The following is a 17,900-nucleotide window of genomic DNA, read 5'->3' on the forward strand; positions in this document are numbered from 1 at the left end:
CTATCTCGCGCGCTCTCTCTCTCTCTCTCTCTCTCTCTCTCTCTCTCTCTCTCTCTCTCTCTCTCTCTCTCTCTCTCTCTCTCTCTCTCTCTCTCTCTCTCTCTCTCTCGCACTTTTCACCTTTTGTCATTTTTTAACCCTCCCTCTGTCGCCATCCTTTACTCTTCTGTATTGCTCAATTAGACCTGCCCCACCACCGGCCAAAACCCTTGTATGTGCCAGTGACGCGGAACAATGAGAGCACCTTCTGCACCAGGGACCAGTACCTGGCACCCCGTGTGGCCTTTATCACCTGGCTGGTCACCTTCTTCCTGGAGAAGAAGTACGTCAGCAGTGCTGCTGCGGCGCAGAGCGTCAAGAATGGCACCGAGGTCCTTCCCAAACTCATCCAGGTGAGCATGACAGTACCATTCTGTTGATTTCTCATACTTCGATGGAGGATTAATGGTGTTTCCGGAGTTGTAAGCTTGTAGAAATATTATATTCTTTAGCAAACACTTTTTTTGCAGTAAAATTAATTCAAGATCTACTGTTAATTCAGTATGTGTATATATGTTATGACAGTAGCAAACCTCTAGAATACTTTATCACAAAAATAGATTTTTATTCTTAAATATTTTTCAAGCACAAACACAAGTCAGCCTCCAAAGTCAAATAACACACAATTACACGAGTGGGTAAGGGTGAGTGATATGGCCAAAATCTTCTGTCACGGTGTATGTGATTGTATAACACAATAATGGTACATATCACAATACAGTAATTGGTCTGTAAATTCAATTAAATGGTTTAAATTACCATATCCTACTTTATCACATTTGATGATTATCTGGAACTTCCATACTGTATTCACAATTTCACTCTCCGCCATGTTTTCTTGTCATTCTCTTCTTCTGTGGCAGCCAGCTTAGAAGCGTATTACTGCCACCTACTGTCACTCTCACTTTACATGAGAATGTGGTGAACATTCTTGCTGCACAAATCACGTTATCTGGCGTGGCAGCTGGATTCGCAAGATCACACGAGAATCCATTCCTGATTTCCTACATAGCCTTCCCCAAATGTATATAGCAGAGACAGTGAGGGATGGAAAGCGCCTGCAGTTGAAACAGTATTGCTAAATCTCTAACAGTAGACACATTTCTACCTTCGCACAAATACGTATGTATACTAGTCAATGAGACTTGAGAAAGCAATTACTTAACTGTGCAGAGGCAACCCTGTAGCATACTAAAGGTTTCTCATTGTGTCTCTGTGGCGCCCAGACTGTCACTGCAGGCAGTAGCAGCCAGGAGAAGGATAAGACATCAGATGGGGATACAAACGGGCCAACGGGGGAGCCTGAGAAGAGCCACTCCAACAGCAGCACGCTGTCAGATCGGCGGCCCAGCGATTCCAGTTTGTGTAGCATTGAGGAGGAGCACCGCTATGTCTATGACATGGTCCAGGGCATCCTGCTTTCCACCAGGGACAATGTGAATTTTGTCAATGAGGTCTTCCACCAGGTACAGTGGAGTCACCAAGCAGTATCTTATTATATGAGGTTATAAATATTAATTACATTGCAGTTATTGTATAGTTTTCATTTTGGATCATGATTAGAATGCAGACTGAATGGTGAGAATGTGATAACATGTACTATGTTGCCCTCTGCTGGCTGTTTGTTAACGTAACTTAAAGATCCCTCCTGCTACTAGGCTACCTTTTTAAAACCATTCATAATAGTGTAATAGTTTAAATAAAAAGTCCACTATTTTCCCTCCTAAGGCTTTCCTGCTGCCGTCCTGCGAGGCATCAGCAACCAGGAAGGTGATCAAAGTGTACAGGAAGTGGATCCTGCAGGAGAAGCCAGGCTTCATGACAGAGCCTGACACTACCCAGGCAGATGACATGGATGACAGCTCTGAACAGAAACTCACCACAGAGACTAACAGCATGCACGCACAGGTGAAACCCTTGATACAAACAGCCAATTAAAATATATTTTCCTAGCATACGCATAAGTATTCTAATCTTGTGATTGATTATTATATACTAAAAGGTCAAAATGATTGGTAGTACAGCTTAGATATTTCTTTAAATAATACATATTATGTGCACACCTATGGACAAGCCTAGTTTTGATGTTACAAGCATATTAATATCATATAAAAGGAAGTCTCTTGTAAATCATGTGTCTGGTTAACTGATCAGCACACATCAGCAATTTTACTTTTTTAGCAGTTAGAAATACATTTTAAATGTATTTGTTAAATGTGTGTGATTTTAACTTCAGTTTGACAGAAATTATAGAATTACGTTACATACTCAAGTCTCAAAACAGCATAGATAAACAAGTTAAGACCACGGGATGTATTTCTTAACAAACATGCAAGGTATTTTAAGTGTATATCATCTGTCTTAATATCTCAGCTTATGTCTACTAACCAGTAAACTGGCTTGCTTTGTCTTCTACCAGATGATAGAGAGTCACGGCCACAAACGGTCGTCCAGCTGGGGGAGGACTTACTCATTCAGCAGCGCCATCAGTCGGGGCTTTCTCACTGAGGACCAGAACAGGAATATCAAGGCTGGTATCCAGCCCACACTACAGGTCTGTCTCTATGTTCAGCGGTGTGTTTGTATCCTGAGAGCTCAATACTTATGTATGCAGTTTGTCTATTTTTATTATTGTCTTACTTACTTTGTTTAAGTCTTTTGCTGTTTGCTCAACCTCACTGTGTCTTTGTGCACTTGTGTGTGTAGGTGTTCCTGACCAACTCATCCAATGTCTTTCTGTTGGAGCCATGCCAGGATGTACCTAAACTTCTGGATAACCAGGTTGAGGTGTGCAAGGGTGTTCTGAGCATCTACCGGCACATGATCATGGAGCACACAATGAATACACAGACGTGGTCAGTGAAATATTCAAACACACATGGAAGTTGTTGTTTTTGTTTCATTGTTTGTTTTTTCAGTTTTTGTGAGTTATCCCTTCATGACTCTCAAATGTCATCTTTTTATGATTCTTTATCACTTCATCACTTTACCTTTTTCCTGTTGTTGTGATTTACCGCAGGGAGCAGATGCTGCAGGTCCTGCTGAGGATAACTGAGGCAGTGATGAAGAGGCCACAGGAAAACCAAAGAAAAGACAGCTTTGCTGAAAGTTTAGCAGCTATACTCTTTAGGGTGTGTATTTGGATGCTTAGATTTTACATTGATACTGATATACGGTATTGTATTCATATGAGAAAAAGGAGGAGGGAGAGAGTGTGGATATGTCAACATGGCTCAGTATACTTTTACAGTAGTACACTGTAATTACTTTATGAGTAACCACCGCAGTTTATTTCTCAGGAGCCTGTATGTACTGGGTATGGGTGTCTTGGGTGGATTGGTTGTAAACAAAAAGTCAGAGAGACACTATACCAAATTAGATGTATCAGTGTGAGAATTCTGATGTCACCTCTGATCATGGGCTGGAAGTCATAGCTGCAATCCTGTCTGTCAATTCTAATCCGTCTTTCCTTGTCTCATCTGGCGTTCAGACCATCATTGTGGCGTGGGTGCGAGCCAACCTGTGTGTATTTATCTCCCGGGAGCTATGGGACGAGCTGCTGGCAGTGCTGTCCTCTCTTACCTGCTGGGAGGAGCTGGTGACAGAGTGGGCCAGCATCATGGATTCGCTGACAGCTGTGCTGGCACGCTCTGTTTATGGCCTGGACATGGCCAACCTGCCTCTGGATAAACTCAGCGAACAGAAGGAGAAGAAGCAGAGAGGACGTGGTGAGGGGGAGAAATGGGGGAAAATATGGGAATTGGGTTAGCTAGAATTTGGAAAGAAAAGATAAAAAAATGTTTGAAACTGACTTTTGGAAATCTTATTCTGATTACTTTACAGTGGAGCCTTATTTTTCCTACATTTTACTTTAGGATGGTTAGTTGTCTTTCACATGAATAAGTAATTTCTGTTGATCAGTTACTCCCTTATTACAGTTATTCAGTTATTACAAAGCTTCCACCAAAAGAACCTGAGTTGGTCAAAATAACATTTGTGAAGCCTTTAAATGTCTGAGCTCACACTAATTGCACTGAACCTCACTTGCATAGATTTGTGAAAATACACATAATCTGTACATCATGATCCCTTGCTCAGATGTGTGTAGCAGTTTAAAACTGTTTATTATTTAATACTGTTTATTTATCAACAAGTATATTTTCACAAAGCTGAACATTCTCTTTTTCCAGCTTTTCAAATGAGAAGACGTGGATTTTTTTCTGTTTCTCTGTGACGTATTAACTCCCCAACTTCCATCCATCAGCCTGTGTCTTTTTTGATAGTACCACTGGTCGCCAAAGTCAGAAATGTTCAGATACTACACATTGGAGCCTGTTCACTTACTTGACAATGAGCTAGTTCAGATAACACCCACAGTACATGCAAGTTTAAGGATATGGGCAATCAGGCATTTATTGACAGCCAAGCCATTAGTCTGTATATTGTTATAGTCAAATGACAAGTTTTTTAAGGTCTAAAATACCATAAATATTCTATAAGCCAGTATTGTTCTCTGTATATCAGGAGTTTTCCAGGACTCCCAGAAGGCAGCAGCAGTGGCACGTTCCTTCTCACTGAGTTGGAGGAACCAGGGGGAGCAGATTGGAGTTCAGGAGCCCATGAGGATTCGCTCCGCTACTACGTCAGGAGCTCCAGGTGTAGAGACAGCCCGTAATAATGTCCGACAGAAGGCCTCTGGTATGAACTTTTTATAATCCTTGTATAATACTGACTTTTATACAAGGGGGGTGATGGCGCAATGGATAAGATGCCTGCCTTTGGTGTGGGAGACCCGGGTTCAACCCTGAGCAAGACACTTAACCCCTAGTTGCTCCAGAGGTGTGCGACCTCTGACATGTATAGCAATTGTAAGTTGCTTTGGATGAAAGTGTCAGCTAAATGAATAAATGTAGAAGACCCTCTGCATGAATGTACTTTTGTATATCCATGCTATAATAATCACCGGGCTTTGTTTGGGCCAGCAACACATTACTGATAAGCTTCTGGAGCCCGACCTCAAACCACAGGATTTATCAGGCTTATTGACTGCATATGAAAGCCTTCAGACAGGTCCATGTGTATGTTAGCCCAGGTGTCGTTGAAAGGCCCAACACCAAAGACAAAGAGGCCAACAGATGGCCCCCATTGTTCCCCTCACATGTCACTGGCCAATGTCAACATGTTTCCATGTCAGCTCGATTGCAGGCACAATCCACCCGACAGCATGTCAAAGGCCAGCTTTGGACACTCATTGTCATTAGCTCAGTTCAGACACCGCAAACACCCCTTATCTGATAGGAATGTGGCAGGCTAATTATAAGTTGAGCTGGAAGGCAGTAGAGTAGTAACTAGCTGCAGTGCCTGTCTTGCTTGTCTTAATTTTGTCTAGACAGAATCTTAATGTGGAGGATAAAAGACAGAGACGATCCCTTTTCGTTGCCTGGCCTTCCGCCCCCCCAATTACCACTAACGTACTAAAATGACGAGCTTGTCGAGCTAGGAGCAGATGTATTTGTGCCTGAAGGATGAAGTCTTAGAAGGGGTGTGTGTGTCTGTGTGCTGCATCTATTATGTGTCTCGTGTGCATGTTAATGCACCCATTCTGTTTATTTGTGTCTGCGTACAAGCAAAGACGGACATTAAACACTACCGCTTCAAATTCCCTTCCCTTTCTTTGGCCTAATTGGATTTCTCCCACATTGATCTTCAAAGGCTCGACAGCCCTCCTCCCAACTCCTCAAGAGAAGGCCCACACATCAATTGCACGGCAGTTTTTGATAGTTTCATTAAGAGTGTAATTAATGCTCATTAATATGCATAAATGGGAAGCAGTGGCAGGCTGTAGCAGAGACAATGTATCTCTCTCACTGAAAGGCATAATTAAAGTGTACTGCAAGCAGAGAACGTAACTGTCCTCTTTCATTGCTCTCTTTGAGATTAAGCCTGAAGTGCTATCCACACACAAAAGCAATGCCTCAGCATTGACAACTGTCAAAACTTGGTTGTACTTGAGCATGCAAATACAAACTAATATTGTTCTGCGATATTGTCTTGATAATGGAGAAAAGGGCTGGATATTTCATTATGGTATTCATTAAGTTTCTACAACAACCCAGTTGAACAAGGTATCAGGTATACCTTTTACTAATTTGTTTAAATTGTAATATCATAAGATGGTGTTAGATGGAAATAAGATGGAAATGAAAATTTACTAAGTTTGGCCTGTACACTTTTTCTGTGTTTTGGTGCACCATTTAGATTGGGGATCCTAGACAAAATCATCCCATTTTCCTTTTCTAAATACATAAGAACGCAATACACTAGTCTAAGAAACAAAAGCGACACATCTTAAAACAGGGTTTTTGGATAAATCATATTTTTTTTGTGACAATTTCAAGATTATCAAGAGTAGTATTGCGAAGTGACAAACTAAAGTTTACTCGAGGTGCCGTATGAGGTCATTTTTAAGTGCATCAGTTTTATGTCAGTTGAATCTCACCAATAAATCAGATGGCAGGACCAATATATCGGCCAATATTACCTTTGAAGATATATCGGTATTGGCATATATGTTGGGCAATAAGCAGCAAGAAACTGTACTACAGAAATTCCAAAGATATAGACCATATGTTTGAGGTCTTTCAGTAACAGTGTCTCCATCATATAACTTGTCCACCAGAGAGCTCTGAGTAGTAACCTTTCAGTCGATTTACCCGGCACAGCATATGTATTATGGGATATCATTCCCTCTTGTGGCCTGGTTGAAGATACCTCTGTTCTTATGCTCTTCACCTCGTGAAGAACAGCTCTGCTGAGTCAGGCTAGCTACAGCTAGTTAGCTCTGTTTCTTCAGTAGGCTTCAGCCTCATTAAAGTTAGCTTAGTGGCCCATAGACACCTGGCTGGCTCACTTGTTGTGTGGCTACGAGGTCCACAAACTTTGTGTCGTGGAATGAACACCAAGCCTTCGCCGTTCAGCCCTGGAGAGGCAGGTCAAGTTTGTGGAGAAAGTCTGACGGCAAGGAACTTTTGATCGAAGTTCCCGCTGGCATCTGGGCTACTCTGTTCCACAACCATGGTGTGGGCGGTCCTACAGCCCTCCCATTTGGGCAGTGCAGGTTCTGCACATCTCAGCTCACCATGCTTCATACATACAAAGCCATATATATGGTGGAGTTTGGGACACCGATGCCCCCCGACGGTCTGCTGGTGCCTCTTCTCAGTGAGGTCGGAAATGCCATGGATTACATTATCCCCATGTCCAGCTGTGCAGAGTTGCCATGGGTTACCAGTTACAGTTCAGACCACTCCCTCCTCCTCTCCATAATAAGCGCAGTTGTAGGGGACAAAGCAGCCACAGTGCTGAGGCAGGAAATAAACACTCAGTTAAACAAGAGAGAAAGTGATTCCCGCTTCAAAGGTGAACAAAAGTTGGTACAGTTGTTAATTTCGTTGTTCCGAAGAAAGGGGCAGGAGTTTCGTCCCATTCTAGACCTGAGATTGTTAAACAGATACCAATGAACTTGCATGTTCAAAATGCTAACACCCGGGCAGCTCCTGAACACGATAGGCTTGGGGGACTTGTTTGCAGCAATCGATCTCACAGACACTTACTTTCATGTAGTGGTACACCCAGACCACAGGCAGTTTCTAGTGTTTACATTCGAAGGCACAGTCTACGAACACCTGGTGCTGCCGTTCGACCTGTCACTTGCCCCCTGCACCTTCACCGCTCATCTCCGGGAGAGGGCCGTTCACATTTTAGTCTGTCTGGATGGTTGGGCTCTGATAGCGAGCAAATACCAACTGCCCCCTATTATTTTCCATAATGGACTACAAAGTGCCTCTGGGAATAGGTACGCTAGTGCACCCATGGCCCATCTCGCTCCTGTATGCATTTACCCCAGTGGACATGATACAGCCTGTTCTGGGGATTGTGCGAAGTCATGGTATGCCGACATAATCAGTCTGCTGGCAGTATGGCCCTGGCAGCTTAATCTGTTCATCTGCACCCAGCACTTTGGTGTCAGGACCGAAATATACCCTTTATACCCTTTTTAGTGCTCTATAATGGACGTTCCTTCCTACGGTTTGACTCCGGTTCAGTGGCTGCTCTGCGGGGTGTGAATACATGTGTTGTATCAAGTGACTCGACTGAAAGGGAACGAAATGTTATGACTAACATCTGTTCCATGAAACTTCAAACTACCTACATTTATTACTGTTTAGTATTTATATGTTATTTTATTGTATTTGGGGTATTTTATTTAATAGTGATAATTTGTTTTAATTTTGTTTTTTCTATGAAAAGCACTTTGTAACATTGTTTTAAAAGACGCTACATATATAAAGTTGTTTCTTCTTCTTATAAAACTCTCAGACATCAATACCAGTGTCTGTAATCAGTCAGGCTTTAGTCTAAACAAATGTCAATGTGATGCTGCATTTTACACAAATACTTTAATCAAATGGTTTTCTTCTGGTTCAAATCATATTTACAATTCTTTCTCATAGCCACAGTTGTTGTTGTTTTTCTGGAATTTTTGTCTTATATTCAGATTTCAACCAATGCCTATTTGACCATGTTAAGGTCAAGCTCTGGTTATGCTGCACTTGATTTACTCTGTTTTCCTGATCAGGAATGTTTTTATTAACTGAAGCGCCTTCGTAGCACTCTGTACTTTGCTGTTATTGAATACTGTCTTCTTCCCTGTAACTCTTTTCTGTTTCCATCTTTCTTTTTTTTCTCTTCTTTCTTTTTCCCTGATGGAAGCTAAGCGAAGCCAGTCCATCAGCAACTGTGTTCATCTATACGAGGCTTTGCCCACTACTAAAAGCGTTCCTATGCTGCTCCACACTGTGAGCTCTTTCTTGCCTGGTATCTCTTCTGGTAACTCTGCTTGCTCTCACAGACTCTCAGGTAAAGTGTATTCTGAGAGCTGCCTGTGTTTGTGTGTTTGTGACCTCCACCCTGCCTTTCCATCTATCAATCATAATCTGTCATATGCCGCCAGTTTCTGTGAGTGTTGTGACATTGTTTTGGAGCAGAGAGGTTTATGTGTAACAGGAACTTAAGATTGTCTTGTTCTCACTTACTGAAAAATGTGTGGGAATACCATCTATAACAAGAATACGTCTGCATGTGTGCATGTCCTAATTTCTCTCCACTGTTCTCATGACTCTGTAAGTTCTTTACGTATTCTTTCACTTCAAGTCCCTAAAGATAACAAATGACATATCTTGGCGTGTTTCCATGTGAAGGTCTGTGTTACAGTTTTTGTTTGGTCTTGTGGCCCTGCCTAACAAGCTGTCTTCGTTTCTCCTGGCTGTCAGATGTGGAGGAGTGTCAGCTGTCAGAATGTGGGGGAGAGGAGGAGCTGGGAGGCGGGGATAGCCCTCTGCCACGTAGCAGTAGCACCTCAGACATCACCCAGCAGCTGTCTGACACTTTGCCAGGTATATACAAACACAAACTTTATTCTAATTCCCCACATTTCACTTCTGATCTGGACTGAAATGACACACATTGGGGTTGTATAAAAAAGAGATTTAGCTAAGCTACATGTAAGCCATCAGGTTATTGAAAAAAGGAAAAAGTAATTTGCCAGTTGAGTTGCCATTTTATTAATTACACCCGTTACAATTAGTGAAATCCAATTTAATAGTCTATCTTTGTTGAGCCTTTTATTTGTTGTTGACACTGGGTCAGATATTATTGGTGTGTAGGCCATAGTTAGTGGCGGTGGAATAGTATTAGACATTGGGTCTGGAATATGAGGCAATCCTTTGATGGATGCATATTGCAAAATTGTACATTTAGAAATATATGTCGATGTGACATCTGCTGAAAGCTAATATATGTGAAATTAAATATTTAGTATGGATCTCTGCATCTCATTTTTATTCATGTTTACCACCTATAAAGATTATGTGGGGAAACCTGGCATCTAGGGTGTCATGGATTTTGATGCCTTTTTATGTAATTTATATTTTGCATTAGTTTATTTGACAGGCACAATGCTCATTGATCAACAGGAAAAATAGAATTGTAAATGAGCCAGAGTTAGCCTTGAAAAGCAATTTTCATCTAGTCAGCCAGGCCGGATGTTAAAAAGGAACCCTAGAAATATTTTTGCCAGTCCAATTAAACTCAAGGACATAAACGTAGCAGTACAGCGATAAAAGCTTTTAAGATAATTTAATTCTGGTTTATCTGCCTATTTGTAATATCCCCTGTTGCACTTCAGCCCAGAAGAGAGAGTACTCCCCTACTTCCTGCGGCTCTGATACCAGGACGTCTGAGGGGAGGAGAGAAAGCAATGAACCACCAGTGGTGAGAAGAATCATCTTGTATTATAGGATTATGTCAAAGAAATTAAATAAGATTTGCCCAGACAAATGTCTATTCTTTAATGTTTGTTTCTGTATTCCTAGATCCTCATCCGGCGGAGCAGCAGTCCACATGAGACAGAGTGCAACGCTGAGGGACACACAAACCACACAAGACCCAAGCTCAGAGAGAAAAGTTAGACATTGCATCACAAATTATTTCTTTAAAATGATCATGTCCGTGATATCTGTGTAGCTGTGTTTTAAAATGTTCAACATGAAGAATCTCTGTTTTTAAAAGTTTTCCTTACACAGCCAGCACCTTATATGTCATACTTCTCTGTATTAAACTTCTTACACTCCTTTATCTCCCTCATTCACCCACCCTACCTAGGTGAGAGTATAAGCAGTGAGACGTCCAACGGCTACCTCAACGATGCTGAGGTTACCTGGCAGGCCTTTGATGAGGAAGCTGATACTCAGTCCACACAGTCGGCCCACATGGACGTGACAACTGACCCCCAGAGCCAGGGAAGTCTGCTGCTCAGCCACAATGAGGCTCTAGCAGGTATCGGAAATGATAAGAACTCACCCTGAGCACTTAAAACTGAATATTTTAACCTTGTATTTATTCCAGATGTCAATGAATTCTTTTTTCAACTATAATCTCTTTGAAATAATACAGGCACACTTCTGTGTACAGAGGCTGACCATGACATTAATATAGGACTTTAATAGTGCTGTGATTTGCCCCACATTTAATATGGGGTTAGCAATAGATCTGTAGACTTTAGCCCTGTTGTGAATTAATATAAAATAATCTAGATAAGCTTCTCACCTTGTACAGCTGATAAACTGACAAAGGAGATGAAATGTAGAAGCTGTTGAGGCCAATTAGACTTAATTGGACAATGAGAATATAAATGTAGGTAGTGTCTTTTCTCTGGCTTTTTTAACATGTTCAGTGAATAATTGTTTTCAGTAAAGACAGTAGATATTGTCTTATTCATAAAAAAAGCAAAAAAGATCTCACAGAGCAATCTTTTGTAAACATTCAGGAATTCTACAGGTTCATCTGTGGTGTGTCCCATCTGGGGTTTTGGTGCTTCCTATAACCTCACTCTTGATGGATTAGTTACTAGCTGGGTAGAGTGACCCAGTAAGGAAACTTGACCTGCTTCTCAGTATCTGCTACGGTACCTCTCTGGCTAAGCCATTTAATCTTTTAAAGCTGCTGACCGCTTGTGTGTTTGTGCATTGTGAATTTTGTGGAGGGAAATTGACCTCTGGTCTCCCTTTTAATTTACACAGAATTGTAATATTTATTAGTGGCAGGTATTTTTATTTTCATGTGAAAATAATCAAGATGTTCCCTCTGCTTTAAACCCTTCAGCTTCTAGTTTGCCCCCTCCCATCATTATTGATGGAGAGATTGTTGTGACCACTTTGCCCCTCCCACCCTTGTACGTGAACGTCTGTGGTGTCCTACATTGTGATCATCGTGAAGTTTTCACTCTTCCTTTGTCCCATGCTCCCTTCCTCAATCCCAATTTTATCCCTTTCCCCTTGTCGTTTTTAGGTCCTGAGTGTGCCCTCCCTCCCCACTCTGCACCCCCGTCCTACCAAAACCACAACCACTACCCCCAGAACCCGCCCGCCTCACCAGCCCTGCTGGTGCACACAGAGTGCCCACGGGACTGCCCCCTGGACGACACCATGCATCAGTCTGTCTTACACATGCCACACCACTTGGGTACTGCTCCTCAGCTGCTACTCATCATACAGACCAAAGAGTCCTCAGTTACCATTGACTATCCATGCTCTTTATTTTTCAGCCTTACCATAACTTCCTTTGCTTACATTACACTTATCTATGTTTGAGTTGTTTCTGTTTTTTGTTGTTGTTCATTCTCCCAGATGGCAGATCCTGTTCAATTACTCGACTGAATATATGAAATTACTTTTACACAACATTTTGCTCAAACAGTGGAAAAATCTTCCATTTACTAATGACCTCAGATCTGCTTCACTCGCGATCCATTTCCTTGTCTTTGCAAGGCTTCAACCCCCTCTACTCCCCATCGTTCGTCTGCTGCTCACTAGGTGGCACTGTCCTCCCACAATTCAACCTGAGTTCATTTGGATGATGCATGTGACTTGTGCCTGTTTCCCCAAAAGTGTTTCAGTGCTTTGATCAGTTACAGTGGACAAAGATCTTGGTGCTTGGATGCATTTGGGGAAAAAGCACAGGGAGAGTAAGGATTTGGTCAACAATTGCTCAAACAATGACAGGATGGCTTTGACGGTGTATAACAGACAAGTCTCAAACTTTAGATAGCTTTTTATAAAAGATGTTCTGCATTTATTGACTGAATCCCATATCCTCTGTAAGATTAAATTTGGTTTACTTTGCATTAGGTACCAGCAGCTACAAATATAGGTGTTAGCAAATAATTTATTCTCTAACCCGAACCACACCCGACTCTCTTTCTGACCATACAGATAGTAGTGAGTGTCTGGCTGATGATGTCAGCATCATTGCGGGTGGGACCCTTACTGGTTGGCATGCTGATTCAGCCTTCGTCCTGTGGAGGAGGATTTTGGGTATCCTGGGAGATGTCAACAGCATCCGCTGCCCCAAAATCCATGCCAAGGTCTTATCCTATCTTTATGAGCTTTGGCACAAGCTGGCAAAGGTATGGTGGAGAGGCAAAAACCACCCACATATCATGCATAGATGGCATATTTAAATATGCAATGCCTAATGTGTTTTCTTCCTTCTTTCCATATAAAACATGGGTGTTTTGAAGAACTTATAATGTTGATGAAATAGTGCCTGTTTATTTTAGTAGTAGTTAACAGTATCAATGTAAATGGATCGAGCATTTTAGAACAGATAATATAAATATAAAATCATATAAACTTAATCCTGTACTTTCTCACACACAGATGCTTACAAAGATTATGTATGGTGGTTATGTTTATTGACTGAAAGTGAACTTGTGCTTACAGATCCGGGACAATCTTGGGATTAGTGTGGACAACCAGTCTTCTCCTCCCCAGCCTGTCTTCATTCCTCCACTTCGAATGTTGGCCTCCTGGCTCTTCAGGGTAACAACACAGTAGACAACATTCAGAAAGCAAAAGTCACAATGAATAAATACTTTTATGCATAAAATTGAAAATGTGGAACAACAAGCAACTAAGGAACTCAGGTTTAGATTGAAAGTGTGTTATTGTTTAGTAGGTATACAGCATGCAGGATAAAGAATTTAGAAAAGAAAAGAAATTTCAATTTTCAGAAAAGAATTTATTTTTGCTCCTGATAGCCAGATCCATTGTCAGGTCCATTGTCAAAATAATCATGAATCAAGTTCATCAATATGTTCATCGATGTGTTATTTACATCAGCTGTTGTCAGCAATATCTGATAGGTGTTTCCCAGGGAGAATCCTCTAATGCTCAGGAAGCAATTGGATTATATTTCCCTGCAGCACCATGATAAGTAATCAGGACTGAATGATTAGCTTTAGCAGTAACAGACACAGGGACTAAACACATGTAAATGAATGTATCTAATCGTACTATTTCAGCAAAAGAAAAAGATACTTGCATATTAAAGTCGAACTCAGAATGTGTAGTTTGCCTCATTGATGGAGAACGGTGAATGTGCTCGCTAAATTGGGTGCAACTCCGGTGCTGACAAGTTTCCACCACATGAACAAAAGAAATGGACAAAATCGATCCTTTTCTCCAAACACCCCTGCAGCATAATAGATGTTAAACATGTCAGAGTCTTCAACTTCTCGTAATAATACTGACCTCAGCCTCTCTCTTTCCCCCACAGGCCACCATGTTGCCAGCTGAGTACAAGGCCGGCAAGCTGCAGGCCTACAAGCTGATCTGTGAGATGATGACCAGGCATCAGGATGTGCTGCCCAGCAGTGATTTCTTGGTGCACCTCTACCACGTCATGCACAAGGGTCTCACCAGCGGCGACCAGGTACAGCCAGCAGGTGGCGCCTACAGTAAGGCTGCCAGATGTTCTTGTTTTTCCACCACTCGATGGCAGACCAGTCAAACTCATGTGATGCACATGCATTGGCCCTGTTTAAAATCTGGAAAAGGATGGGTTGTATTTGCCAATGTGCTGTCTACTCATTACTGTGTGATGTGACTCAGTGATTCCTATGCACCTCTTAGTTCTAGATGTAATTCCTAAGAAGATCCCATGACTTGTCATCTATATTCAGTGTGTCCAGTGCCATTTGTTTTAACAGATATTTATGATCAACATGATGACTGTAACTGAGTCAGTGACGACTGGGGTCATATAGGAGCACTGCATTGTAAGAACATACGGCTTTTATTTTAGCTGGTAATTTTGAAAACTCTTTGCCAACCAGTGGTGATGAAGAATGCTTCTGTGTTTTGGCATCTTCCACCTCTTTTAGCCACACCCATCCTCATATTTAAATCTGGCCAAGCTCCATTCCTTCCAGAATCCAGTCAAAGCTGAGTGGAGATGAATGGAGTCCCTCAAAACAAAGGACAGTGATAAAAGTGTGTGTGTGTGTGTGTGTGTGTGTGTGTGTGTGTGTGTTTGGGGGGGTGTTTTGGATGCAAGTGTGTGTGTATATATATGCCCTCCTGGCTGGGTTTCTATTGCGCCTTGGCAGTGCGACAAGCTTATTAGAATGTTTTCCATGTCGTTAAATAATGTTTTGAACCCCTGCCGCGTATACGTGATTAATTAAGGATTGACGTCTGTCGCGCTCCGTTAGACTGACACGTCGGCCAGGGGCCCAGAGTAGACTGGCCTGCCTGCCTGCCTGCCTGTGTGTATGCAAGTGTGTGAAGGAGCGGGAGGGGAGTCTGGGGAACGTAGTGTAGAGTAGAGCAATGAGGGGGGCACACTGAGGGACACGGCAACATTCTCCAGCTTTTGTTGTGGCTCTGTATAATGCGTCGGGGGGCCAGAGCCAGGCTGGCCACTGAAGCATGCTCAAATTGGCCAGAGAAAAGAGTCCTCACGCCACACAATAGAGGACAGCCGCACGCCTGCTTAACATAAGAAAGTGGCTCTTACGCCCCCCACCCCCCACCCCCACCATCACCCACAGCCCCCACCCCAAACCAAAAAAGGAAAAAACATATATTTTCCAAATCCATGATGCATATATATTTTTTCACACATTACTTTTTTGATTGAAGTAGCCATCAGTACAGGTTGGTCTGCAAATCATCTAATATGATTGTGCACATGCAATTAGTTAGTTTCAAATATTTATATTTATAATAGTTTTGGTTTTTACTACATACATGGTTACTGTACATTGGTATCTTACAATACTCTAGCTCAAAGGTTGAGCATTTTTTTTAGACTACCTGCTTACCAAGTAGTAAAATCTGCCTTAAACAGCCAGGTTTCTAGACAATGGGGGAATCCCACTGTCACTTCTCGCCACTAAATTCAACTAAGCTTAGAGAAAAATGACTGTTCCCTTGGAGGGATTCTCCTTCCATCTGACAGAGTGCCAAGGTCAGGGCTATTGTCCTGGTTGCCATGCCATGGTCACTGGTCCCACAAAGGCATGACCGTAGTACAATAGCAGTAATCTATCTAATAGGTCTACTGTCTGGACTGCAGTAGTCAACATTGTATTTTGTGGGACGGCTGTGGCTCAGGAGGTAGAGCAGGTTGCCCGTTAATCCAAAGATTGGCGGATCGATCCCCCTGCTCCTCCAGTCTGCATGAGTTGTGTCCTTGGGCAAGATACTAAACCTCAAATTGCCCCCGCTGGCTGTGTTAGTGTTAGCAGTCAGGCATGTATGAAGTGTGTGAATAGGGGAATGTGATGTAGTGTAAAAAGCGCTTTGACTGGCCGAAAACTACCATTTACCCATTGGTAAGTATAGTGAAAAAAGTGTTTTTGCAAAGAAATCATGTATCAGTATATCATATATTTAAAACACCAGTATCCTTGCATGTACTAACATGTAACATGCTAAGTACATGTTATATGCTGTGCTTTCAGAGCTAAACTAGCTCCTCTATAACTTAGTGTGCCGCAAGAGAGAGCAGTCTTGTATAATGTATTTACTGCCAGATTAAAATGTGACAGTTGACCCCTAAGTCACTAACGTGGCTGTTGATTAATCCTCCCCACCTCACAGTTATGCAGGTGGGTAAGATCCCTTCTAAACAGCCTGTGAAGGGAAAACCCCAAATATTCATAGTGTTGAGAGTGCCGTTGAATTGCAACAGGAAATCTGACCCATGCTAAACTGCAAGCGTCCATGTTTAGTAAATTAGACAAAATTTTTCCAATGTGTGGAGTGATGTAATATCGGACTGAACCCTGTCACCCCAGGGGCCAGCAGGTGGACGGCATGTGCTTTCCTGGAGATGAGGCCAAATGAAAAGGCCCGAGGTGGCTCTATTCAGAGTTACGTTAATGCACCTTTTGTTGATGCAGGGGCCATTCCTACTGCCAACACAGAGCCACATGCAGAGCTCAATTCCCATTTCTATACACACACCTCAAATCAGGTTCCCTCTACTTACACATACAATAGAAAACACTTTGCATTTTACATTTGTGGCTTCTTCTAAAATGCTCATTTCAGGCAATCAAGCAACAGTTTGTTGCATGCTAATTACCTCTGGCTGCACTGCACATTATGCTTCAGAGGTCAATTACCAACAAAATGAGGGTAAAATGGGTCCTCAGTCCTAAAGCTCTTCCCACCAATTTTCCACATGCAGTGCATCGTGTTGGTTTGACTTCCTACTTATTGCCTCTGCGTGTTTATTCTATTCCTCTTTTGTTCACCTGCGGTCTCTGTTTACCAAAGCTTCAGGTGATTAATGTCATAGATAGATGGTACAGTGTGTGTGTGTGTGTGTGTGTGTGTGTGTGTGTGTGTGTGTGTGTGTGTGTGTGTGTGTGTGTGATTGAGAGAGACAGAGAGAGAGAGAAATTGTGTGCATGTCTGTTTGCTAAGGTGCCCTTCAGTTCAGCTCGAAACAGGCTGATGTTTGAACTGTCGGATTTACACAAGTTTATGGCCAAGTAGGCAGGTGTTTCTAGCCTGGACCTTGCCTTGGCACACAAAAATGCACATGCATGTTGCAGATAAGAGGGAGAACAATCTTTCTGCCTTACTGAGATGCTGCATTTGCATACCAATATGTTGTTTTTCTTCTGTCAGTTAATAGTAATAGCGTGGAAACCCTGTTCACAGCTTATGCTCTTGTGTAGCATGGTATTACACAGTACATACTTGAGCAGTTTGTGCAGTATAGCATATGTCCATGTTGAAAGAGCACCCATCTGCCACTGAGCCGCCTGTACCTGAGCAAAACAATACCTTGTGTATGGCTTTAATTACAGGTTTGCTTGTGTGTATATACATGTAACTAACAAAAGTTAAGGTCTTTTGTTCTCCCTCTTATCCTCTGTGAACAATCCATCTGCTCTCTCTCTCTCTCTCTCTCTCTCTCTCTCTCTCTCTCTCTCTCTCTCTCTC

General features: G+C 42.2%; 1 protein-coding gene across 2 annotated transcripts in view; it reads left to right on the plus strand.

The window, feature by feature from the left end:
* The window catches only part of ralgapa2 (Ral GTPase activating protein catalytic subunit alpha 2), a 101,040-nt gene that overhangs the window by 35,356 nt on the left and 47,784 nt on the right, over positions 1–17,900 (plus strand). The window contains exons 9-24 of one of the 2 annotated variants that reach the window (XM_046061740.1): positions 184–392; positions 1,266–1,505; positions 1,768–1,947; positions 2,459–2,593; positions 2,746–2,894; positions 3,059–3,170; positions 3,530–3,767; positions 4,564–4,737; positions 9,372–9,494; positions 10,286–10,371; positions 10,473–10,563; positions 10,762–10,935; positions 11,947–12,120; positions 12,870–13,063; positions 13,380–13,478; positions 14,215–14,370. In XM_046061740.1, coding sequence (XP_045917696.1) covers positions 184–392; positions 1,266–1,505; positions 1,768–1,947; positions 2,459–2,593; positions 2,746–2,894; positions 3,059–3,170; positions 3,530–3,767; positions 4,564–4,737; positions 9,372–9,494; positions 10,286–10,371; positions 10,473–10,563; positions 10,762–10,935; positions 11,947–12,120; positions 12,870–13,063; positions 13,380–13,478; positions 14,215–14,370 — 2,534 coding nt within the window. The remainder of the gene's footprint in view (positions 1–183; positions 393–1,265; positions 1,506–1,767; positions 1,948–2,458; positions 2,594–2,745; positions 2,895–3,058; positions 3,171–3,529; positions 3,768–4,563; positions 4,738–9,371; positions 9,495–10,285; positions 10,372–10,472; positions 10,564–10,761; positions 10,936–11,946; positions 12,121–12,869; positions 13,064–13,379; positions 13,479–14,214; positions 14,371–17,900) is intronic. The other variant, XM_046061741.1, reaches the window with a different exon arrangement.

This window comes from Micropterus dolomieu, linkage group LG11 (assembly GCF_021292245.1).
Source record: "Micropterus dolomieu isolate WLL.071019.BEF.003 ecotype Adirondacks linkage group LG11, ASM2129224v1, whole genome shotgun sequence".
In the NCBI taxonomy this organism is placed as follows: Eukaryota; Metazoa; Chordata; class Actinopteri; order Centrarchiformes; family Centrarchidae; genus Micropterus; species Micropterus dolomieu.